The sequence below is a fragment of the Thunnus thynnus genome, chromosome 21, assembly GCF_963924715.1.
Source record: "Thunnus thynnus chromosome 21, fThuThy2.1, whole genome shotgun sequence".
Taxonomy (NCBI): domain Eukaryota; kingdom Metazoa; phylum Chordata; class Actinopteri; order Scombriformes; family Scombridae; genus Thunnus; species Thunnus thynnus.
Window position 1 is genome coordinate 21,497,590 of NC_089537.1, and position 24,820 is coordinate 21,522,409.

The 24,820-nt window shown below is 40.3% G+C and overlaps 2 protein-coding genes across 4 annotated transcripts in view; both read left to right on the forward strand.

Annotated features, from left to right (window-relative positions):
• itgb1a (integrin, beta 1a) overlaps nucleotides 1–6,395 on the forward strand; it is a 29,952-nt gene extending 23,557 nt beyond the window's left edge. Inside the window, exons 11-17 of one of the 3 annotated variants that reach the window (XM_067577428.1) lie at nucleotides 8–210; nucleotides 349–587; nucleotides 693–915; nucleotides 2,146–2,381; nucleotides 2,597–2,763; nucleotides 4,363–4,440; nucleotides 5,019–6,395. In XM_067577428.1, coding sequence (XP_067433529.1) covers nucleotides 8–210; nucleotides 349–587; nucleotides 693–915; nucleotides 2,146–2,381; nucleotides 2,597–2,763; nucleotides 4,363–4,440 — 1,146 coding nt within the window. In that variant the 3' untranslated portion in view covers nucleotides 5,019–6,395. Of the gene's footprint in view, nucleotides 1–7; nucleotides 211–348; nucleotides 588–692; nucleotides 920–2,145; nucleotides 2,382–2,596; nucleotides 2,764–4,362; nucleotides 4,441–5,018 lie in introns of those variants that run through there. The other 2 variants (XM_067577429.1, XM_067577430.1) reach the window with 2 other exon arrangements.
• An 817-nt stretch (nucleotides 6,396–7,212) lies between these two features.
• On the forward strand, nucleotides 7,213–17,424 carry rab18a (RAB18A, member RAS oncogene family). Its single transcript, XM_067577883.1, has 7 exons — nucleotides 7,213–7,438; nucleotides 9,690–9,745; nucleotides 12,330–12,391; nucleotides 12,681–12,753; nucleotides 13,467–13,585; nucleotides 14,690–14,756; nucleotides 15,481–17,424. Exons 1-7 carry the CDS (start codon nucleotides 7,371–7,373, stop codon nucleotides 15,648–15,650), a joined length of 615 nt encoding a protein of 204 aa, XP_067433984.1. The 5' UTR covers nucleotides 7,213–7,370; the 3' UTR covers nucleotides 15,651–17,424.
• The last annotated feature ends 7,396 nt before the right edge of the window (nucleotides 17,425–24,820 follow it).

Consider the following 24,820-nt stretch of genomic DNA (forward strand, 5'->3'; position numbering starts at 1 on the left):
CTACTAGGTCACATTTACCATCAGCGTGACATCTAAGGGCTGTCCAAAGCAAGGCAAGTCTGAGACCATCAAGATAAAACCGCTGGGATTTACGGAGGAGGTGGAGATTATTCTCAACTTCACCTGTGAGTGTGAATGCCACAAAGATGGTATCGAGAACAGTGACCTCTGCCACTTTGGCAACGGGACCTATGAATGTGGAGCCTGCAAGTAAGTCTATGAACATTTCTACAAGCTTTATTGTATATACAGAAAAACATTCATATTTCAAGTCTTATATCCAGTAAGGCACAGAAATGATTAGAAGCACAACCTCACACGTCCCTCCTTCCTTTCCCTTTATCTCAGGTGTAATGAGGGACGTGTGGGAAGACAGTGTGAATGCAGCAGCAATGACGTAGCAACGGAGGATATGGACCGGACCTGCCGTAAAGACAACGGCACCGACATCTGCAGCAACAACGGAGACTGTGTGTGCGGCACGTGTGAGTGCAAGAAGAGAGACAATCCCGAGGAGAGGTACAGCGGCCTGTACTGCGAGTGTGACAACTTCAACTGTGACCGCTCTGGAAACAAGCTGTGTGGAGGTGAGCTCCACAGAGAATAAAAAGCTATTTGGAAAATCTCCTCTAAGAATATAGGATGATGTTTAGGAAGAGAAAAACCTCATCACTTGTCTTTTTTTTTTTTAGGACATGGACGCTGTGAGTGCAGGGTGTGTGTTTGTGACCCCATGTGGACCGGCAGTGCTTGTGACTGTTCTCTGGACACCAGCACATGTCTGGCTGGCAACAAGCAGATCTGTAATGGCAGAGGGACGTGTGAGTGTGGCACTTGTAAGTGCACTGACCCCAAATTCCAGGGTCCCACCTGTGAAACCTGCCCTACCTGTCCAGGAGTGTGTACTGAACACAAGTAAGTCCAACATGAAGACCTGTCAATGAACTTTAAGTTTGTCATATACATGTGGATTTTAGGCGTATTTTCGAATGTTGTATGTTATACATACAATACTCACATGCTATAGTGTATATACCTTGAAGAGTTATTGGTTGCTGTAGATACTAGACTCTAAGAAATGGGGCACAAAATTTGCAGTCCTTTTTTGATGCAAAAATACATTCCAAAGCTCATGTGAAACTAATAAGCAGGAGTCTGAGTTCAGCTAAATTAAGTGCATATTTTCCAAAGTTAAGGTCTGTTTAGTGCAAAATTCCCTCATTGTTTTTCTCTGAACTGTTTCCTTGCTGAGGCTCAGTGGAGGGATACTTCCCAGCAGTCGCATTTAGGTTTGTTGCCGAGTCACAATACCAGCAATAAACCATTGCCAGGTCATAGATACCAACTCGATTTAGCTAAATCAAGACGACTGCTAAAGCCTCACATTAGCTTTGGCTGAATTTAAGAATGTGTTTTCACACAGAACAAGGACTGTGGATTCCACCCCCCACAGAGACCAGTTACTCATTCAACCTACTTATGGCATCTGAGCATTGAACTAGGACAGACTTGAAAAAATCAGAAACTATCCTTCAACACTTTAAGGAACCAGATGATACTCTGCTTTCATTGTTTTGTATTGATAGGAAGAAACTATACAAAGGCAAATTTTAAAAAGTGCAATACTGGAAGAGACCAAGAAGTCCCATAATATACAGTGATATAAAATATACTTCCATTGGTATCCAGCCATGCAGATGGTTTGGTTTTTATTTGCCTAAGTTTTAATGTATCTCCCTGAGGTAAAATGGAGGTAAATGGAATTTTGTTCATGATGCTCACGGCACTGAAAAAATGCATTTTTTGCATGTTTTTATTACTTTGGATAATCTACAGTCCACATTGTGAACATTTTCAACTACTTTCTCTCAAAGATCTTGTCCTTATGAAAACTTTTGACAGCGTGTTCTGTGGATTATCCGGTGTAACAAGGCCAGAAGCAATGAAACACACTGAAGTCATTCTTCAGTGCTTTGCTTTGGCACATATATAATTCCAAAAATCTCAGAGACCAATATCTCAAAACCTGGACAAATAAAGCCAAAACTCTTTGCATGCTTACACACAACTAAAGGTAAGTCTTTTTTATATGGCAAAAACCAACCTCGCTGCTCATCACTAACGGCAACACTCCGCTCCCTCCAGAGAGTGTGTCCAGTGTCGGGCGTTCGGCACCGGCGAGAAGAAGGACACATGTGAACGTGACTGTAGCTACTTCAAACTGATTAAAGTGAAAGACAGAGACAAGCTGCCTCAGCCCAACGATGCCTCCTACCCTGTGATGCACTGTAAGGAGAGAGACGCTAACGACTGCTGGTTCTACTACACGTATGCTGTCAACAACAACACAGAGAAGGAGGTCCATGTGGTCGACACTCTGGGTAAGGAGGAAACTGGCCTAACATGAGGCAGGGTGTGGAAGGTTTTTGTTACAGAGGAAGCTAATTACAGGGGTGGTGGTGGTTGGGTTGCGAAAATAGGTTATTTGTTTATTCACATACAGCCGTGTGATGGTATGTTTTCGCCATAGTCTTGTTATTTTTGCACTGTTATTTTAAGCTGCCTAAACACTCCACTGCACCCTGCTGTGTTTCAGACTGCCCCGCTGGTCCTGACATCATCCCCATTGTGGCAGGCGTGGTCGCCGGCATCGTCCTGATTGGCTTAGCCCTGCTGCTCATCTGGAAGCTGTTGATGATCATCCACGATAGAAGAGAGTTTGCCAAGTTCGAGAAGGAGAAGATGAACGCCAAATGGGATACGGTGAGTGTCTGGAAGTGTACCGGGCTCTGTGAAATATGAGCAGGATAATATTTTTTGATTTTTGGCAAATGTTTGAGTTCCCCCATTGTTGAGTAACTTAAATGTAGAAAACAGGTGTTGTTTGGCTGCTCTGCAAAGCTAGTCACTGTTACGGAATTAACTTGTGAAGATCATTTGTTGTTCTAGGCAGCAGATGAGATTTTCAGACCTGTTGATATCATTATGAAGTACCTCAGTCCCATTCTCAACAGTCTCACAGCTGCAGAAACAGATCCAATGTGTTGCTTTTGAATGACGCTCAAAATAAAAGGAAAAATGTCGGAGGCTGTGTGGACTTTTTTGGGAATGTTATGCACTCTCAGCGTAGCCAGACCTTTTTCCGGGGAGTGGCCACAGCTCCTCCCCTCCCTGCTTCCTCCCCTCTGCAGAATCATCAGCCAACATCAATATGACAGAAGACTGGGGTTCAGCATAACTTCATGTGCAGGGATCTGCCTCCACCTAGTGGTAGGATTATGTCATACCCACAGTATATGTGGGTTTGATGATGCATATGTCCCTGATCAGCACTGTGGCAGCTCAGTATGTTGGGGTCTTTCTTATTACCATGGGCAGGGCCGCCTATGGCTCCAGATCCCTGTAATTTTGAAAAATTAGAGACTGTTTGTGGAAATCTGATTGACCTGGGTTTTCTGACAACAGTAACAAGAAGGCAAAGACACTGCATAAGCTCCTTCCTACCCTCTCTTATGGATGCAGTCCCACCATCCTGGTCCACAGTGTTAACTAAATAATATGGTTTAGTAAATTACTTCATTCACATCTTGTGATCAGTGATCACACAACAATAAAAAGTAGGCAAGGCAAGTTTACTGGTATAGCACCTTCAACAACAAGGTAGCAACAAAGTAAAAAATGTCTGCAACAGTGTGAATGGGCACAGGAAATCCCAAAACCACAGCTTTTGTTTGAATTGACTGTTTTTAACATTTCTTGTGAGAAGGTGCTAGAGCTCATCAACTGGAGGGATGTCACAATCACGCTCCTTCATTTTTCCCTACATATCACAGCTGCACAGTGAAGACTTACAGTAAACCTACACTGAAATGAGAACAGAAATTTCAGTATGTCTGTGAGCAGAGTAGCTTAATAAGAATATAAGCTGCATCACTGGTTTCTGTTGATGGTTTTCTATAATATTTTTTATAGTATTTTGTATGATATGAGTGTAGAGTTGTGACAGTGTTGATCTGCTGTGGCAGGAAGCTTTTGGGAAGATTTATGTAGGTTCTCTTCAAACTTCTGCATAAAAAAACTAATGCAGGTCAGGATATTGTTCAACCAACAGCAGAACTTTAGAGTTAAGGTTGACAGTACCTGCAATAAAGAGCCTTGTGAAAATAGCTAAACAGAACTTTATTTAATGGGAGCCCTATGGTGTTATGGACATCTTTTATGTTTTAATTCTTCTATCTCTTATCCTGTGTTTCTCCTATTGCCTTTTTGTCATCACTCCCGCTGCCTTGTTATTCTTTTTTCTGTGCTACTGTTACTTTCTTCCCTGTTGAACTCTATTCTGTCCTCATTTTCTACCTGTAGCAAGAAAACCCCATATACAAGAGTCCTATCAATCAGTTCCAGAACCCAAACTATGGACATAAAGCCGCTGCCCTTTAAGTTTGTATTTCTTTTCCTTTCCACTGTTTTCCTGCATGGACTGTCTATGTACGTGCACCTCCTGCTTTTGCTCAGTTTTACTTTCAACCTTTTTTAAAAAAAAAGAATCACCTGTTTTTCAAAACCTCAAAGAAAACTTAAATGGACAAGTGGAACCATAAGAAAAGTAGTATTGCTTTCAGAGTTAGGAAACGACTGCATGAGTGTGCTGTGATAAACAAACAGCTGTAAGTTATAAAACAGTTTGATTTTGAAGGATAAAAAGTGTCTTCAGGCAACAAATACAAAAACCTTTTCTGGTAAGTATATTATTTGATTAAATGTGAGGTCTTATTTGTACCCCCTGATATTTTTATGTTATTATGAAGGCATGTTGTGATGGTGTGTTGAGTGGGATCTAAATTGATGACATGCACAGTGAATGATGATGAAACATTCAGAGTTAAATATTGTATTCTTGTGTGTAAAGGTAACCCAGTTTTTACTGTGTGATTTGAACATATCATAAAACACTAACAAAACTGTTCCATATTGCTTCACTGAGTAATAATAACATGACTTCAATCTTTTCTTTCCAGGGTGAAAATCCCATCTACAAAAGCGCCGTCACGACTGTGGTCAATCCCAAATATGAAGGCAAATGATGGCACCGTAGTTTTCGAATGAACTCTGCTATCAAGTGTTTGACATCTGCAGTATGTACCGTAGGTTTGGGTTCTGAGGGGAACTCATTGTGGCATTTATGTCATTTCCTCTTGTCGCTTTGTCATTATAATGTACCATTCTGCCACTGCATCTGTATTTTTACTAACACATATGATTTATATGCTTTTGTTGTATTTTAGATGTACAGTATACAATATGTGTATATACTTTTAAGTTGCATATTTGCAGAAGTTGAAGGAGTTTGTTTTCCTGCCACAGGACTGGTATGGGCAGAGGATTTAGCTTTTTTTTTTTTTTTTTTTTTTTTACAACACAATGTGGAAACCATGGATATACAGTACAATATATGTCCAAGAATTCTTGAGCTTCTGTCTCTTCCTCGGACACTTTCTGTTTTTTGTCTTTCGCCTCTTGTTTTCTCTCCTCGTGTCTCTCTGTGCACTGACTTCCTGTGTGTTTCTGTGTGTTCCAGACAGGACCTGAGTTTAATATGTAAATTGTCAGCCATAGCAGCACATTATGTCAAAGTGTGTGTATATATAGAAAGCAACTGCAATAGGAAGTACTGAATTATATTTACCTTTCAACTCAGATTGGACAGCTATGTTGAATCACAATAGATTATGCAGTGGTGACTAGTTGTAAATGTAGTTTTGAACTGCAGCTTAGAAACATCCATTGTTAAGGTTTTATTGCACTCTTATTGAGTACTGTTGTTTATCTTGGAGTTAATACACAAGATGAAGGTAAATATCAACTGTCATTATTTGTATTGTTGATATGCTATCACAAAGGGACTGTATACCACTTGTTGAAATTATGAAATTACAGCGATGTTGAACAATCAAAGGATTTGTTATGATATCAGTTGCAATTGACTAATGAGATATTGTATTTTCTAACTACAGTGACTTTATTACTCATTCTCAGGTCCTCTCCTGTGTCTCGTCAAGCACGCCAAAAATATGCCATTATGTTTTCTGTCAGCTTGTTCAGTGATCTCATTTGTGAGTCAATATGAGATGTTTTGTTTGTTACATTTTTTTTTTAGTACGTAAGACTCAAACAAAAGAATTTGTTCAGACGTCATATGAATCACCTCCGAAATGTTCTCACACCCAAATGCCTCTGAAGTACCACACACAATCCTTTACAGTATTGTTTTCAAAGTGCCTTTTATTTCAATACCATGTTCTCTCCCGATGCTGTTATGAGTTATTTATTAAATAAAGTACAAAAACTGTGTGTTTCATTCTGACATCACTGAAACATAAACCCATTGTGAAAGATTTTGTGTTGTTTTCTTTAATAGGGTGTGGATCTTAAATTATTTCATTATAGTGGGCCATGAAGGAGTATTGACATTAAATCTGAAGGTTGAAGCCGTGCTTCAGTATTTTAAGATCATTTCTAAAGAACCTGAGGAGCAGTTATTTTAATATACAAATGTGTACACACACGACTCACATATACAGTGTATAGCTGTGTTCACAATACACTGTTTATTTGTACTTAAACATATGGAGCATAACATCCAGTTTATTTATAGCTGCTCATACAGAGGAGGACTGAGTGTTGAGCTCTGTTCATCTGAAGAGAAAATCTTGGCTAACATGCCAAAAGTAATAATTAAAAAGGGTAAAATAAGTGAGTGTTCTCTGTTTGTTTGGTTTTTTTTTTATCAAAGTTTGTATGGATAATGCATAAGATAATAAATCATTTGGAAAAGTAATAAAATGGGCACCTCTAAATATTTTATTTGGTATTATTTAACTTACTTAATGTAGTTAACAATCTGCTACAAATCACATAACTTAATAACTGTGATTACAAAATATGTATTGGAAATGACTTTCGAAAATTAATAAAATGCAAATAAATAATGCAGGGATAAGAACCACAGGCATTGAAGGACTACATTTCCACAGAATATCACACACATTTACTTTTATACGATACAATGCACAGATACAGATTATTTCTATTATGTTCGAATCGTGTCTGCCATTGCTTTGTTATATAATCATCAAAATAAATTAATTAGATATTCGTGTACAAATTCCAACCGGATGTGCCAACACGTCATTCCGGATATGGTTGGAGAAAACGTCATACCGGAAAAGGTTGGAGTGAGACTTCTTCCCAAAACGCTGTCAAACTATCTCTGCTGCAAGCTGTAAACAAGAGCGCAAGTTACTTAGAAACGTCGTTTTATACGGTCTGTTTTAATTATCTAGAGTGAGACAGCTCATTGTAAGAGGAAAATGGAGGATGATACACTAACGACGTTGAAAATATTGATAATAGGAGAAAGTGGTGTTGGAAAGTCCAGGTAAGCTAAAGTTATCGTGAAGAAATTGATGTCGTGGCTGACTGCTAACTGTTAGCCGAGCAGCTAATCACATATTGTTTCGTTTTAAGACTATACCAGCGTTTTAAAATAACGAAGATGGCTCTGCTGTGGTTGCCCTCTTCGTTATTAGGAAACAGGTCACGCTGTCTGTCTTACATAAGCTAATATAAGGCTTGAAGTGTGCTGGCTGTCTAGCTAACCTCAGCTAGCTGAGGTTAGCTGTATGTGACATCATCTTTGTTCACGTCTGACAGAGTTGGTTGAAGATGTTGCAATCGAGAGACCTGTTTTCTGCCTAGACATCGTGGCTTTCCTACCAGAGACATGGACAGCTATTTAAGACAACTAACGTTACATTTAAGCAAATCTAGCGTTAAGTGAAGACATGATTAGTAGCAACACTGTTTTTGTTGTAGAAAATTGAACAGCAATTCAAAAAACGTTCCCAGTTTCTAATCTTGAACCTTAAATTCATTGTAACGTTATAAGACCAGGTGGTTCACATGCAGTAGCTTGATTTAAGAGTTCATGTCTGAGTCTTGCTCTCTACAGTTGATTTTGCCATTATATGGTAATCAGAGGTGCTTGTTACCAACCACAAATGCACCTAATAGGCAGAGACCCAGTGTAATGTTTTTACCAACATTCGTCTGGCAGTCTGTAATTTGTGCCACTGCCAACAATGAGCTTGGTCAGGTTTTCTGGCCTTCATGACTGTGGTCCAGACTGCATGAAAGAATCCTGATAGCCAGCCTGAGCCATCAACCATCACATTTAAAACTATGGTATCAAGTACAGCGTGTCTTCCAGAGTCGTAGCACGGTACACAGATAATGAGCTGCCCAAAGCTTTGTGGCAAGCCTTCTTACAAATGAACTATCTGGCCAAAAAAAATCATCTTTAAGTGCAGGCCGATGACCAAGCCTCAGGTTCTCCAAATAACAAACCATAACATGAATCATAAAAAGGTAAAAGGCCTTTGTGTATAGTAATCACAAGACTGGCATCTTCAGCATGATCAACAAGGGATTGAATGTTCTGTAAAAGGGATATGAGGCTATCCTACATTTAGGATCAGCTGATTTTCAGGCCCAAAAGGTTGTATTTATCTGGTGTTGGAAAGTCCAGTCTCAAATGTTTGTACTAATTCATGCTCTTTACATCAGCTAATGTCAGCACAAAATGTTTCCACAGTATAGGTAGCAGTTGTAATTCTGGTATTTTTGGCGTTATGCGTTTTTATTGATTTGACATGCTACTGTAATTTAGATCTTGGGTGTGTGCCTGTTTTAGTTGATGGGTAGACATGTCTTTTTTTTTCTGGCAGTGCTGGTAGTTTGCTTACTGTGATTGCAGGTCCGTATGGACTGAACACAGACATGAGCTTATGCCAACATCATAACATGACTTATGTTTCCAGAAAACAGACAAGCTTGTGGCCAGCTGTACTGTTCGCTTCCTGCTTGTGCACCATCGAGGCCAAGGGTTTCCAGAAAGCAATTTTGTATTATTATTAAATAGGCTTTTGCTTAATACAATAAACTAGCCCAGACTATGATTAGTTTCAAATGTCAGTATTTGAATCATCTTGAGCCAGTAGTGCTATCATCATGTACATGGATTAGCCTCATTTTTGAATAGCATACAGATATTTAATTTGTTTCCTTGCAATCTGTAGAGGTTCTCAAATCATCAGATATCTGCCTGGCAAGGAATAGGTTTCATTTTACCTGAACAAATGACCTACACAGAATACATTTCTAACTTGGCTGTCTCCAAGTGTAGCTCATCAGCTGCATGGACCTCAAACAATAAACACTCATTGCTCCAGCATCCCTCCGGATGGCCGATGAGGAAAAATAAGAGAGTTGTGCTTTGGTCAAGGGAAAGCAGTGAGCTTATCCACATCATCAGCACTGTGATTAAGGCATTTGCACTTGATTAGTCATAGTTAAGAATTGAACCCCGTACTCCTTACCACAATCTAACAATGTCATCTGAACTTTGTGCCAGTAATGCATGTGGAGGACAAAATGATCAATAGAAAGAGATAGAGATACAGGATTAGATGGATGGGTTATGTCAGCGAGGCAAATGGAAACCTGATCCCAGACCAAAAGCTCACTCACCCTAAGTAGAATCAAATAACTGAAAAAAAAAAGCCATTCTGCTGTGTTGGTTAGTGATTCATTATGTCTCAATCTGATTATTTCCTTCTTCCTGTCAACAGCCTCCTCTTAAGATTCACAGACGACACCTTTGACCCAGAACAATCAGCAACAATAGGTGAGTAACACATACGAGCTCAGCTGATGAAAGAGTGAAGTAAAAATAAAGCTGAGTGTACAACATGTGCTGTGAATCAGAAGGCGGCGGCAGCGGCTGCGAGACGGTCATCAGTAGAGTCAAAATGAAACTTTTCTGGTAGTAAACACTCACTCAGACCCGAAGGAGGTTAGTACAAACAAGGATCTGAAATCTGAATAATTAGGTATGCAGTTGCAGTTGTTTACCCCTGTGTACGAATTCATATAAACACGGAATTGATAAGGAATTACATATTTCAACAAAGCCGAACACTTTGGAAATTGTAGACGACTACTGTCAACAACAATGACTACCACATTCAGTCAAGTGGACACGAAACTGTTATGAACTTAATTCTCCTCCCTAGTCTGTAGTCAGTGTTGAGGTTGCTGGCAGACGCTGTACATTGTACTGAACAACAATCCACAAAATGACAGAACCCTCGTTATCTGCTCCAGCACCAGAATTGGCTCAATCACCACGTTGGCCTCATGTGTCCGTTGCACACCCAGTATTTCTTACAAATAATTCAAAACAGAAATTAAACGTCAAACTATTTTTTTTTTAATAGTGAAATCAAAGTCAAGTTGAGGTCACCACGCAGAAATTTGGCCTGTTAGAATTTCTGCTAACAGGAGGTTTGAGCACTTTGCAAGCTGGAAGTAAAAATCACCACGATACCACACAACCACAGACCTCACAGCCACAGAGCCATTTGATTTATTATAAACCAACGAGGAGTGTGAAAATAATTTTAGAACAGACCAGGCTATCCATCTTATTTGGTGAAATGGCAAATTTTATACGTGGAGTTTATTCCAGATTCTGGTGGATCCTTAAATTTATATTAGATCAAGGACACACCTGCTATATTTTGAGGTGTCCTTGGTGCTGTAACTACCCTAATGGGATAATGTGCACTTAACAACTCAAGATTCATAATCCTGTTTATGGGTCCACATGTATTTTCTATTCTAACTAATGTGACTCTTTGAAGAGCTAATAGCTCACAATGCTGCCTTTGTTAAAACAACCAAAAGAACAGATTCCAAGAAATGTTGCAGCCTTAAAAATACTTTTTTTTTTTTTTTTTTCAAGGTCAAAGCAATGATCGCTACTGTTTTACTTGGCCAGCCGGGATTTTTTTTGCCAAACAGATGTCTTCTTTGGATAAAGCCTCACTTATTAACTGAAATCCCCTTAGATCCAATCAAAATCACTTTGAATCTATTGTCACTCTTTCTCAATCATAGCATTGTCATCCTCACCATCTGAAGCAGTTACTGAGATCGTTTATCATACATTATCACATTAGCTTATAGATTATTGATCTGAAGGTAGTTATAATAGTCTGAATGAGTTTACAGATGAGCAGCCCTCCTGTCATGACGCTTTTTAATAGATGAATTTAGCAGCCAGTAAATTGTGGGAACAGTCATTTTAAAAGATTAAAAAAGAGACAATACAGCAACTCATAGTGTTTTGAATGTAGTAGAGTATGTTGTGGTGTTCCCAGCGTATTTATATCCTATGATGAATGGCTGTTTTGAGGTCCACCATGAACCAGTTTGCCTGCAGAGATCAGCTCAGCCTTGACTTCCAGTGGTAGTGGCATCTTGTTGCAGTTGGATATTACAAACAGATACCGTATGTTCTCTGGGAAAGGTCTGTCTGAATTTTTAGTAAATTAAAGCAGGATATACCGGTCAGGGTTCAGGGAAATGTTTAGTGTAAACTCGTCTCCACATGTATCCAGCAACAGTATCTAAGCGACCCGGCCTGACTCGAGGAGGAGCAGCTAGTTGTTGTGATTGACTGTGTGAACAGACCGTATATTTGTGTGTAAGCGTATGCGGCACACGCAGTGTATGTCATATATCCTCACTCTGTCTTGTCTGTCTTCATGTCCCTTTTCTTCTCCTCTGTTTTTGCTCTGAACTGAACTCCCTACCTCAGTCCCAGATGTAAAAACAACCCCATCACAAGTGTACGTTTCCCTGGTAAATCTGTCAGTATACGCTAAAACTCAAGCAGATATGTCATCCAGTCACTGCACGCCCTGCACACCAAGACACTGCACAAAGGCAATAGAGGAGATTTACTTGTTGAGGGCAAGGGGGACAGTATTGTTATTTTGATGTAAATGTCTGGTCCTTTGGGATTTGGCAGGGGTTTTTAAGGGTGAATAATGGCTTTCTGAGCCATTTCACAGGTGGTGGATTTATATATATTTTTTTCTTTTTTCATAAAGAATATTGGTTTCAGTTTAGGGCACTAAACCAACCTTTTTGTGGTGGATATGAATATACAATCACACCATAATTTAAATACAGGACATAGGATGGGCATAATGCCAGTCTGGATAGCTGGGGTTAGCAGAAGTTCAGGGACATTGCGTGGTATGTATGTTTTGACAATTCATCATCAATAATTATAGTCTGTCGCCATAATATAGTATTCTTGGCAGTAATTGGTGAAACCTGTAGGACTCATCATATTGCGACTGAAGCAGAATGAGGTAATCATGACAGATGGATTGATCGACTGGTTTTTCATTGTCTAGGTGTTGACTTCAAAGTGAAGACCATTACTGTGGACGGTAACAAGGCAAAGCTGGCAATATGGGTAAGTAACAGACTCAGTAATGATTGCAATATTTCAGTAACACTCATTTCAACACAACATGTGGCTCTTGTCTGTTAGCCAGAGCAGATCAAACTCCTCCAACAGCCTCACAGTTCTCTCAAGTCCCCAGAAGATGGCGCTAATGTAACACCATTTCCGCCTAAACACGCCTTGAGAAACAGAAGAGTCGCTCTTGTTGTTTATGTCAGTCTGCCCTGGTTTTCCAGATTGAGCCACTAGTTTTTCCTCTGAGCGTGTCCAGTAGTGCTGAGCTGGTTTTGTTTTGCAGGACACTGCAGGACAGGAGCGTTTCCGAACCCTGACGCCTAGTTACTACCGCGGTGCCCAGGGAGTCATCCTCGGTAAGCCAAGCTGTTGGCGCCATCATTGCTCGAGCACCTGTGTCTTTGTGTGTGTGTGTGTGTGTGTGCCATCTCCACTTCAGAGTCAGGCCCCTGGTTGTAAAGGGAGTGATGGCTTTTCATCCTGTGACCCACACACACGCGCACACACACACACACACACACTCTGGCCTCTTTCCCTGGAAGTCAGTTTATACCCTTAAGTCAGACTCCTCATATGGACATGCATGTACAGCATGTATATGCGCACACACACACACAGGAACTAAGTTAAAACTCTTAAACAGACTTCCTCTTCAGCCCATGGTTTTTGACCACTCTAATGATATATAGAAACAGAAGGCGCCTTGCTGTAGCACTGGGATTATGAGTGTCCAGTGTGATTCTGTCTGACTTCAATCCCTTTGTTTTCATGTGTTATTACTTGATATTTTATTTTTTTAAATTTTAACTTAATTTGTTTTGTTTGGTTTTTCTTTGTTAAAGTAACTCAATCATGGGGGAATATGGTTTCATGTTATTATCAATGCAAGATGCTACCACGATTATGCTGATATAATTACCATTTTTCAATATGAACACATTGCTGTATTCAGAGGTCAAAAGCAATGCCCCCGGTCTTACTTTTGACTTACAGGTTGGTCAAGTACTCATGTAAACATGTGTCTGTGTCCGTGTGTATGTGTCTGTTTTGTTCATTCGGTTTACCGCAGTGTATGATGTCACACGACGAGAAACCTTTACCAAGCTGGACAACTGGCTCAATGAACTGGAAACGTACTGCACAAGGAACGACATCGTGAAAATGCTCGTCGGAAACAAAATCGATAAGGTGAGCGGGTTCGCGGTTGTGTATAAAACGTTTGGCGCTCAGGTAAACAAGGCTGTTTGATTAGAGATCAGCAAAACATTAAAATTTTTCAATTCAGTTTGTCACACTCATGGGACAACTTAATGTAAAGTGTAGTATTTCTGGCCTTGGCTTGAGTTCTTATGAGCAAAGACATTCCCAGTCATCCAGCAATCATTTAAGGTTGAATCGAATAAAAACATGTTATGTTAAAAACAGTTTTTCTGTATCTTGATTCGCATTTAACAAAACACATACAATAAGTATCTTTTAAATAGTCAACTCACAGCCACTTGACCCACTTCCATATTTTTGGCATCTCGTCCTTTATCAGGATACCAGAATCAGTCACTGTTGGATAAAAATAGGGGTGGGACAAAAAATTGATATTGCAACATATCGTGATATTTCCACTTGCGATATGTTATTGATACTCTGGTGCCAAATATAAAATATCAGCACGTTCATGGTCCTTTGTGAAAGTTTCTGTGTGGTACTTTTGTTGTAGCTGAGCTAGCGGCTCTACGTCAGGCTCTCTGGTGTGTGTGTGGGTGTGTGTGTGGGTGTGTGTGGGTGGGTGGCTGTTTATCATCTTACATTTAGCCTACTTGTCACCTCTCTGTTGTCTCTCATCAGACTTGCTAATCTACCAGCAGCTCTGTGAGAGGCACAAACTGAGGCCACATTTCTTTTCTGTGAAACAGTAATATACTGTTAATAAACATTGCACATTATCTGACTATTTCCTGCTCTTTGAAATAGTTTTTTCCGTCTTCAGTTACAGATACTGTGATATATCTTAGATTATTTCTTCTATTAATCTGTGATATATTGTGTATCACAGAATGGCCTTTGTTGTCATCTAACATTATTATGGGAAGAATAATGTGATAGTATCATGTCGTGAGTTCATCCGTGACACACACCCCTAGATAAAAATACCCACTAAGTAGAGCATTATGAATTTATTGTGTCCTGTTCTTTGTCTGTGAAAATCACTTTTCCTCTCCGCCCTGTGATGACCACAGTAGCTGACAGCTCCGCCCGGCAGACCTCAAATAAGCCATTACCTCTCCTTTGTTTTAGGAAAACCACGAACTAGACCGGGCCGAAGGGCTGAAGTTTGCAAGAAAACATTCCATGCTTTTTATAGGTAAGTCAGGAGGATTCCCTACTCTCAAAGACCTGCTGGGCATGAGTTACAGCAGACTATTACACAGGGGAAACAGCTTTTGAAATAACTCTCATACTTGCCGAGGAATGCTTGCATAGTACTATTTATAAAACAGGCTTCATGTATCATCTTCCATGCGCTCTTGTTTTTCCCCTGTACTTTTATTTTTCAGTAAAGTAAAACTACTTTAAGCAGTTGAAGTGACTTCAAGTTAAACACCCAGTTTTTATCTTCATTAAATACTGAAAAATGTTCTGTTTGTTGAAATGGAAACATTTCCAGGGCAGTTCCAAATATTATTAACTCTGATTTGGCTTTCTAAATTAGATTTATTTCTTTATCCTTCGATTATTACTATTATAATGTTTCTGGATCTTTTCAAGTTGTGGAGTGGGTATTGCCTATATCCCCTAATAACCTGCGAAGGTCTACTATTAATGTCTGGACTTGACAGTTATTGTTGAGACATTTTCCACCACTTGCCGCTCCAGTCTGGGAGCCCAATAGATGATGACATCAAGGTGCAGACATTAACAGTTGTTGTAGCTGTATCTCATCTTCCTTTCTCCTCATTTTTTTTTTGTCCTTTTTCTCTTGTCACCCTCCTCTTACTCTTTCTGCACTTCGTTTTATTTCTCCGTGTGTCACTGTTCCTTCACTCCTCTGCTCTCTACTTCTGTTCCTCTTAACTCTGTCCTCCCAGAGGCGAGTGCTAAGACCAGGGACGGGGTTCAGTGTGCATTTGAGGAGCTGGTAGAGAAGATCATCCAGACTCCGGGATTATGGCAGAGTGAGAACCACGGCAGAGGAGTGCAGCTCACCGACGAAGACGCGGGAGGCGGATCCTGCGGTGGCTACTGCTCTCTGGTCTAGACGACACACGTGCATATATACACACATGATCAAACATACATGTGTGAATACCACACACAGTATCACACACTCAAACACAAGCATATACACACACACACACACACACACACACACTTGAAAGAACAGCCTCCGTCTTCAGACATGAAGGCAGTGGAGGTCTGGCTGTCTCCCCTCCGCTGAGCTGTACGGGTTGACCGTCCACACCCTCTACCTGTGTTCACACAGACACTACTTTTTGCACACTTTCTAAAAACAACGCTGCGCTAAAACGCAAAAGCAGCTCAGCCTGCCTCTTAATGACATTTGAGTGAGTTTCTCTCTCTCTCTCTTTCTGTTTATGTTTTGTTTTGAGTTACAGTTTTGTGCAGTTTCAGGACCTTGGTCAAAGTAATAACCATTTCTCAGTTTATACTCTGCAATTTAATTTTAACAAGGCAGTGAAGTCCAGTAGTGTAAACCAAAGTTTGTCAGACATATGGCTAAATCTGTGAAGTATGATAATGAGAATGGAAACAGTTTTGACCAAGGTTTCTTTCTTGTCTCCAGCATGCTTTTTGTCCTCGGAGCACCTTGCCTTAGCAAGCACATCTGTATCAATGCAGGGCTGACTTTTTTCCAGTGTTTGTCTTTCCTCCGCACCGTCTTGCGCTTGATCCTACCCCCCCTCCCCCCCTCCCCCGTAGCACAGCACCTATGAACTGTATGCTGCTTATAGAGAAGCTTATCAAGCCAAGCCATCTTATACTCCCTCTCAACACTCTCAGTTAAAGGCTTGGATCACGTGTCTATGTTGTCCATACAACTGCCTCGTTTGTTCAGAATATAATAGAGTTACCAAGTGTTTGGAATGAGATTTTACTACTTTTATTGACTTTGACTTCAAACCTTTAGTGTGTTTTGAAGAGTGCATAAATCCAAGAGATTGGCACCAGTGAGCTTTCCACTGGGTGCCGAAGAAGAGGGAGCCTCTTAAAATTGCACGCCTTTTTTGTAACGAGTTGCTTTAATGGAGTGCGACCTACTGGCACTCCCCCACTCAGACAGATAATATCAGTAATATCACTAGTACTGCTGCAGTCTTTCATATAGATCCCTTTGACTGGACAGAGACAAAGGAAAAGTGTTCAATATTAAACAGGGCAGTGAGTCATAAGGGTGTTTCCACTAAATTTGGAAAATCAAAGAAAAGGCTGTGTGCTCCACATTGCTAATGGATTTCACAGTACTCCTATCTCTGTGTTTGTATCTGAGAAGCAGTTATAAATGTACTGTACCCTTGATCTCTGACCATGTTTGTAGTATTCGAATGCTGGTGTGTGATCTTTTAACAGGGGTGATGAAAATGACATGGATGCTACCAATGTGTTATGATAGATGGGAATTTTATTTTTTTTTAATGTTTTTTTTTTTTTTTTAATTGCATGGGAAACTCTGCGTGCCATTCTTTGTGTTTGTTTGTCCAGTGAAAGACCTTCAGAGACTATTTGCTATAAACACCTTAACTTATATTTAGCTGAAAATAAAGCATTACATACAGGTTTACCATTTGAATTTAATGGTACAAAAAGGAAGAATGCTTTTACTTATCAAACTGGTATAGCTGTCTTTTTTGTGTTCAAAAATATGTTTGGAACATGTATACTTTGTAAATTGTGTGTATTTTTTGGAATTTGGTGGGATAATTCCTGTATGAATTGTAAAGCTGAATGTATACATATTTCACTACAAACCGCCCTATGTATTAAACTGAATAAAATTCTTTTTTAAGTGAAAATGTTGATGTTAATGCAGTCTACAGGCTTTGTTGTGGAGCTGTTACTGAAATCTGTTACTTGGAGAGCTACGTTGAATAATAATGAAGAATAGGTATTTTCTAGTAATCGCTTACATTTGCAAGTCTTCAGCAGAGATGGCCAATAACACTGCTGTCATGGTTGCCGTGTTGGAAATGTCACTGTTAGGTGAGGGGTTTTTCACTCAGCGCCCTTCACATTCCTCTTGTCCTCAGAATAAAGACTTGTGTTTAAACAGTGTCCGAGGAACCCTCAGACCCCAGACGTGTGATCTATCTAAATCATCTTTTTGGCAGACTTGTCAGGAAACACCACTGCAGTCATAACTCACTCTACCAGTGCTTTAACTGGGATGTGTATAATTCCTGGGCGATTATGAAAGGGTTGGGGCTGGCAGCGAGAGCGAGGACTCTTCCCTTGTAGCGTATCCCTCATCTCCTGCCACAGTCCAGGCAGCCGTCTGGAAATATGTCTCAGTCAAACAACAACGGAGGCATACAGCATAATAATGCCTTCATGTGGTCCAACAATATGCTGAGCTGTAGCGCTGCTGTTTCCTCATGCCTAAACTGGAAAGACATCAGCTACTCAAGGGGCTGAGATGAGAGATTCTATAGTTTTTGAGAATAATTTAAAAAGTTGGTTGATTCATTCCTTTTACTGCAACGTCATGGGAAATAGGACAGTGTGTAGTCTTTCTAAAATCCACCTTCAAAAGGACCTCACTGCCCTTTAAAAACTGAGTACGCCTTTTTATTTGGTGCACTGCAAATGTCAGAAATGTAATTTAACCCAGATTGGGTTCTTCTACTACTACTACTACTGCATGACAACAATATGTCATATTGGTGCAAAAACACCAAGAAAAGTCAGATCTTTGTAGAACAACTATTAGGTGAAAACATGCAACACATACATCAGAAATTATATTAGAACATACATGAAACATGGTATTGTCTTAACAGTAATCTAAAGAGCCACTTAATAAAAACAGTTTAGGAGTATTTATGACTTTAAACCATCAGTTATACAGATTCATGCACATACTTTCAAACAAGTAATCTTGATTTAAAGATGTCAGATTAATCTTAGCTTTTTCTGGCACTAATCAACATGTGGCTGCACTTTCTAAAGAAGTGTTCTTATCACAAAATGCAACATTACATCAACTTCAGATTTTCATTATATTAATCAGAAACATGTCATCAGATATTACAACGTGTAAGCAAATAATGTCTTTATAAATGTAAGGAATGTGAGAGTCAGGCTGTTGCCTTAGGACAACAGTATGCAGTAGAGGGTTAAATTAAGGCTGCAGCCTAGTTGTTTCACATATCAAACATTCTTTTTAAACTAACTCAGAAAATAGTGAAAACGCTTATTTGCCAGTACAATTTTGTAGGGCCCAAGGTGATATCAAATTGCTTGTTTTGTCTGACCAACAGCCCAAAACTAGATTTGACTCACATTTGACAAGCTGGAGCAAGTTAGAGGTTGTCGTTTTTGCTTAACAAAGTACATACATGATTAATCACTTATTAAAATTGTGGCAGATGAATACTTTCTGTTCATCAAACATCAACATTACAACAAATATGTCAAAATAACTGAATATTCTTTGCACTGGTGGAGTGTCATGTCAGGGGTCAGGAGCCGGGGGGATGCAAAGTTACCAGGATGGTTAAGTATGAAAAAAACATACATGCTGCACAAAATTATATTAATTTTTCATGCATTCTTCTAATATTATGTTTTTCTTACACTTGTAAATTACTGGTGAGTTTGTCCTCTGCAAACATCTAAAACCTTGGTTGCATATCTTTCTCCATCTCTCCTCTCATTTCCTCTCACTCCTTGAAGGAGTCCAAGAAATGCCCCTAAAAACTTAAAATAAAACAGAATGTAATAAGGCAGGGAAAACCACTCTTTGGTTGACCTGGTCATACCTCAAAGACGTATGCAACCAGTGCAATGGGTCAAAAACAATTTCAATGTATGAGGTCACAAGGTTTGGAACAACTGACAAAGTAGTATGGTTTCTCGGCCATATACTTCTTTTGGCTGCACAATGACAACAAAAAACTGCAAAAGGGTAAGGCTGTTGTGGAGATGGGAAGGAGTACTAATGGCACACCCAGGTTTAGTAATATGCTAGACTCCCAGAATCCTCTTGTCCTGCCCCACCTTGTTGCCTCAGAAGCCTGAGAGCAGCTCTGCAGGGACAGCTTGATGGACTGCTTTCTGTCCTGCTGTCTGTGTCTGAACATACAGCCAGCCACTAAGCTAACAGAGCAGATCTGGCTCTCATTAACACAGTCTTGTCTCCCTGTTCCTCCTCTGCCTGCCACAGCGGCGGTCCGTATGGATTAGTGCTCAGACGAGCCCCTCAGGAGAGCAGTCATGCTGTCATGTGTAAAAATGTTACGAGGCGTTGGGCATCGTTTCATAAGGTGTTGGGTTCCCAGACGTCACTCACTTTGTCATGCTCATTGCTGCTTTGCTATCAGGTAATTGTTTTGCCATGCTGACTTATACTGTACGAGAAAATAAGAGAATGACAGAATAATTGGAAAGATCATCCTCTGCTTCAACCACCTGAATTGTATATTGCAGTGAGGACCTAATATATGTTCACCATAAGGACATTTTCATACTCTGTGATAATGAGAATGTGATAGGAGTGGGTGACAGTAGACCTTCTCTACGTTCACTTTTACAGAGTTACAAAAGTTCAGGGCCCTCAGGTCTTAGAGTTTAACCTTTACAAACAAAATCAAACCCTTTTCCCTCCAGACAACCGTCCTTGTTCTGGGCAAAAAGACTTCTGTAGCCACCTGTAGGTCTGCAGACTGTTTCACTGTTTATATTCTGAGGTGAGGTAGAGGAAAATGCCCCTTTGCTCCCACTCTTTCCTTCCTCTGAAGTCAGCCAAAGCCTAGCTCTGGCCTCTCTTAGGTTACCCTCCGAGCACCAGAAGACTGTGAGGTAATGACCGGCATGCTCAGAACTGATGGCTCTGTCACTGCAGGTGGAAACACTTTGATTATGTGGAACCTTGTGTTTACATTGTTGCACCCGTTTACATTTAGACCCTTTGACATTTCATCAGGCAACGGGAGCGTCCCATTTCAGAGCTGATCTGTTTTGAGCTGTGTGACCTGCTGTAGGCCTCGAAGTCCTTTGGGTTACGGATAATATGCCCCCCCTATTCCTGACTTACTCGGGTGATCCTTGAACCTCCTTGTGTGGGCCTAGTATAAGTATTTTTTATATTGAGTAGTATTTCAGCTAAGAAGACTACCTGAATGGTCATAGTGTTTAATATACAGAGTAAAAACATATTTGGGAAGCAGTCCTATCAAGAACTAATATGGATTCTGTCAACACAAAGGCTTACCCACATCCTTAGAGGCAGCAGGCCTGTATGTCTGCCCATCAATCACACCAGGCCCCCCATAACTTAATAAGAACAGGCCTCGGGTAAGCAGGAAACTTCTATCATTGTTTGGTGTGAACCTCTGGCCTCGGATACATGTAAGTCAATTCAGCTAGTAATAGGGCTGTAATTGAGTTTCCTCATATTTGACACTCTGTCAATCTAATTTAAACCTAAATGATTGTATTGTAACCCACTCTTGTTATTTTCAAAAACACAGTGCCCTGTGTACAGGCCCTAAAGAAAGCAGGAGATGGGGACTCCTCACCCTCGAAGAGAAAACTCCTCTCGCAGTGGGGGATGCTTTCATCCCGGCCTCAAGTTACTGTAGCAATAAGCACATGGTCTGAGGACAGGCCAGCAACGGGGGGCACTGCCGCCTTGTAGAAACAAAATGTAAGGATGAGTAACTTCATTCATCATCCCACCACCCATATTTCCCCTTGTTCACGGTGCTCCCGTCCCGTGTGGCATATCCCTGGCCACACGCCGCCTCTCCATCTCAGATTCCGCGGCCGTGTCGTCATTCAGTGTGTCAGGACGACCATCCGGATCTCACTCATGCTACCGCTACAACATAGAAGCAAATACCCATGTACTCAGGCCTTGGCTTCTATAATAAACTAATCACTTTGTATCAACATGGACTGGGTGTAAGCTTTCCACATGCCTCAAACATTGTCATGGACTGGACACATGCTCTACTAGAGCACTCTACTCCCCCAAAAAAATCCACATTAATAAACTCCCTTTTGGGTGAAATGATTGGCATGTATAGAAACAAATCCATTATTTTGTATAAATAATCTGGCCCCTGTGTTGTAATTGCACTGCTTATTTTTCTTTACCAAGCTGATCTCCATTCTGGGGTTGGAGCAGAGAATTTGTTGTAAACCACCAAGACCAAGAGACCCCAATTTCACTTACTTTGAAGAAAAAAGGAGGTCTGGAAGGCCCTGGAAGATCCACTGTTGCTTCATGGAAGCTGTTTTTCCACCAGACCAGACCTCAGCCAAGCAGAGCAGAGGGATAAAGTTCAGAGGTTGAAACCTTTTCGCACTTTTTCTAGTTCTTGCAAGGTTTGGTGTTTGGGGCCTTACCTTATTACAGGTCCACATCACTGTGTTTTTTGTTTTTTTTCTGACCATTTGCAGTTCTATGTGCCTTCGATGTAACCCGAGTTTAGGTTTATTACTGCAAACCACAGGAAGCTCAGGCTCTTTGACTGCATAGTGGACAATTGAATTTGAAAAAGCAAAGCCAACCTCTACCTCTCCCACCCTCCCACCAGCAAGTTAAAGTCAAATAAAACTCTCTCTAAGGAAATCATAGCCAGGTCACACAAACATGAGATACCTCACATGTACGTGGGTTTCATTTAATTCAGACTGTGTGTTTCCACTATCCACTTTGTCGCAGGATTTCCTTTCAATCAGATTATGTGGAATAACAGAGGCGCGACAAGTGTTTTGTAACCACATAGCTCGCAAGAGTCATTTAGTGGGGTTCATGCACAGGTACTTCTGTCTGTCTAATGGGCTGAGAGAGGACATTGTTTGATCTCTGGTTACTCAAAGCTACTTACAGATCATGAAATTGGGTAGCAGAGTGTTTGTCAGGGCAGTCCTTGTGAGAATTGTCCAAAGTACAGCAGTTCACCTTTGTTTTCATGTGCTGAAGTGATGAAAACTGGATAAATCAAAAGAAACTACATATCTGGATTCAGAGAACATAAAATGAACAGTCTAAATATCCAGTTGTCTCATGATGTTATGTAGGCTTTAATATAAATCTGCAGTTCACTGCTCTGTCCTACACATATAGTTTGCAGTATTACAAATATAACTGTTTTCTTTAAGCTCTCTTATCGATTTGAACTAATTAATTAAGTATAAAAAGCAAATAAATATATAATTTTATACATTCTACTATGTAATTTAAAATAGTTACACCAAATCAAACAAGTTCCACCACACTCAGGCTAAGATATTGGTCACTGCTACTCTGTTAAACTAGTTACCCTTTAGCAACTGCTTCTTTTATAAGGCATATCAACCAAAATTACATACATGTTAGATCATCAAAATAGGTTTTTGAATTTACATACACATTTACATTTACATCTGTTACATTGTAGCAACGAGCCAACAAGATATACCTTCACTCTCTTGTTTTAGCCATCTAGTGAGATAAAGCCAGAGCCTTGCTGGTGTAACTGCGGTTTTCAAATTGTACCATATAAATCTAACTCAGTTTTGACCAAATATGTAGTTGTGTTTTGGTTTGTTGAGCAGTGCTGTTCTTGGAATTTAGCGGAGCACTGTTTTTGATTGTTTGTTTCAGATGTCAGAGGAAACTGACACCTTCATACTTGCTAACCAGATGTGAATCCATGTGGGCATTCCTTTATGCCTCCCTGCATGCAATGTCTTTGTGACTGTGTCTGTGTGTGTGAGAGTGGGAGCAGTGGGGTGTAATGGTTACTACAGTACTGGGGCGGCTATTTTGTCTACACCTCACCACCTTCAGTTGCAATATGGCTCATGTTATTACCCTGCTGAGCTCCACCTTGTCTTAACGCAGAGCGGTGGTGACTCCAGACTCCCTCTCCCATGTCTTACTTTACATCAGCTTTCACAAACACTGTGCCCAGAGTGGGCTTGTAATAAAAGACCGACTCCCCCCACCCCACTGCTGCCTTGTGGCCTCCTGGGGCTGTGAACAGATAAAATAACAGTGTTGTGTGGGTGTAGGTTCTGCTTCCCCACAGTTCCAACCTTGGCTTCTTGCTCACAGGGCCCAGAGCAGCTCCCAAATTCACTTACAGTGCTGGATGCCTGGGCTCGGCTTCCCAGCAAGCAGCAGTACTGTGCTTAAATATTTACATTCATCGAATCAAGCAGCAGGCAATGCTGATTCTTGAATTTGATGATAGCACATAGGCCTATATATATTTCTGAGGTCATGAGCTGCCATCCATTACCACCGCCACTGTGTGGATATCAAGGACTAACTCCTGTCTTCAGAATGGACCAGATTTCAAGGCAAAAAACTCTGAGGAGGTTCCTCTGCTTAAAATTCATGTTTCTTTGTCTCTTCCTCTCTGGTCTTACATTAACACCACTTGAGTTCCTGCTGTGTTCTCCAATTCTTAAAGAAATAGTTGCACATTTTGGAAAATACACTTCTTTACTTCACTTTCTTGCCGAGAGATAGATGAGAAGATTGATAACTCTTTCTGTCTGAAGCTACAGCCAGTAGCCGGTTAGCTTAACTTAGCATAAACACTGGGAGCAGGAAAAAACAGCTAACCTGGCTTTGTTTGACGGTAGCAAAATCAGTCTACCAGTGATCTGAAGCTCACTAATAAACATGATACACCATGTTAGTTTAATCTGTATAAAAACTAAAGCATCAAGAAAATGTTGGTGCTGTGAGGTTTACGGAATAAACATACAAGATTTAATGTGTTAATTAGTGAGTTAGAGGTGCTGGTGGGTGGAACAGTGGGAAAACAGAGCCAAGCTAGCTGTTTTCCTCTGTTTCTAGTCTTTATGCTAAGCTAAAATAAGATAACTGGCTGCTGGCTGTAGCCTTACATTTGCCATACAGATATATTAAAGTCATATAGAGCTTTTCATCTAACTCTCAGCCCAAGATGTCAAACTATTCTTTTAAATCAGATATTTCTATTGTTGGATGCAATATCTGATACCAGTTTGAACTGAGTCAAAAAGACAGGCTCTCACACACTGGTAATGACAGAAGACAAACCATTTATTATTGTTCCTGTACTTCTCCCACTTGTTTCAGACACATTTTTGTTTCAGTACATATGTTTTGACTGAACTGATTTGTCTCCCCAAATACAAACCAAATGGGCCATTAGGCTTTCTTTCAATTGCTATATCTCACTGGTCTCCATACTAACTCTGACTCAG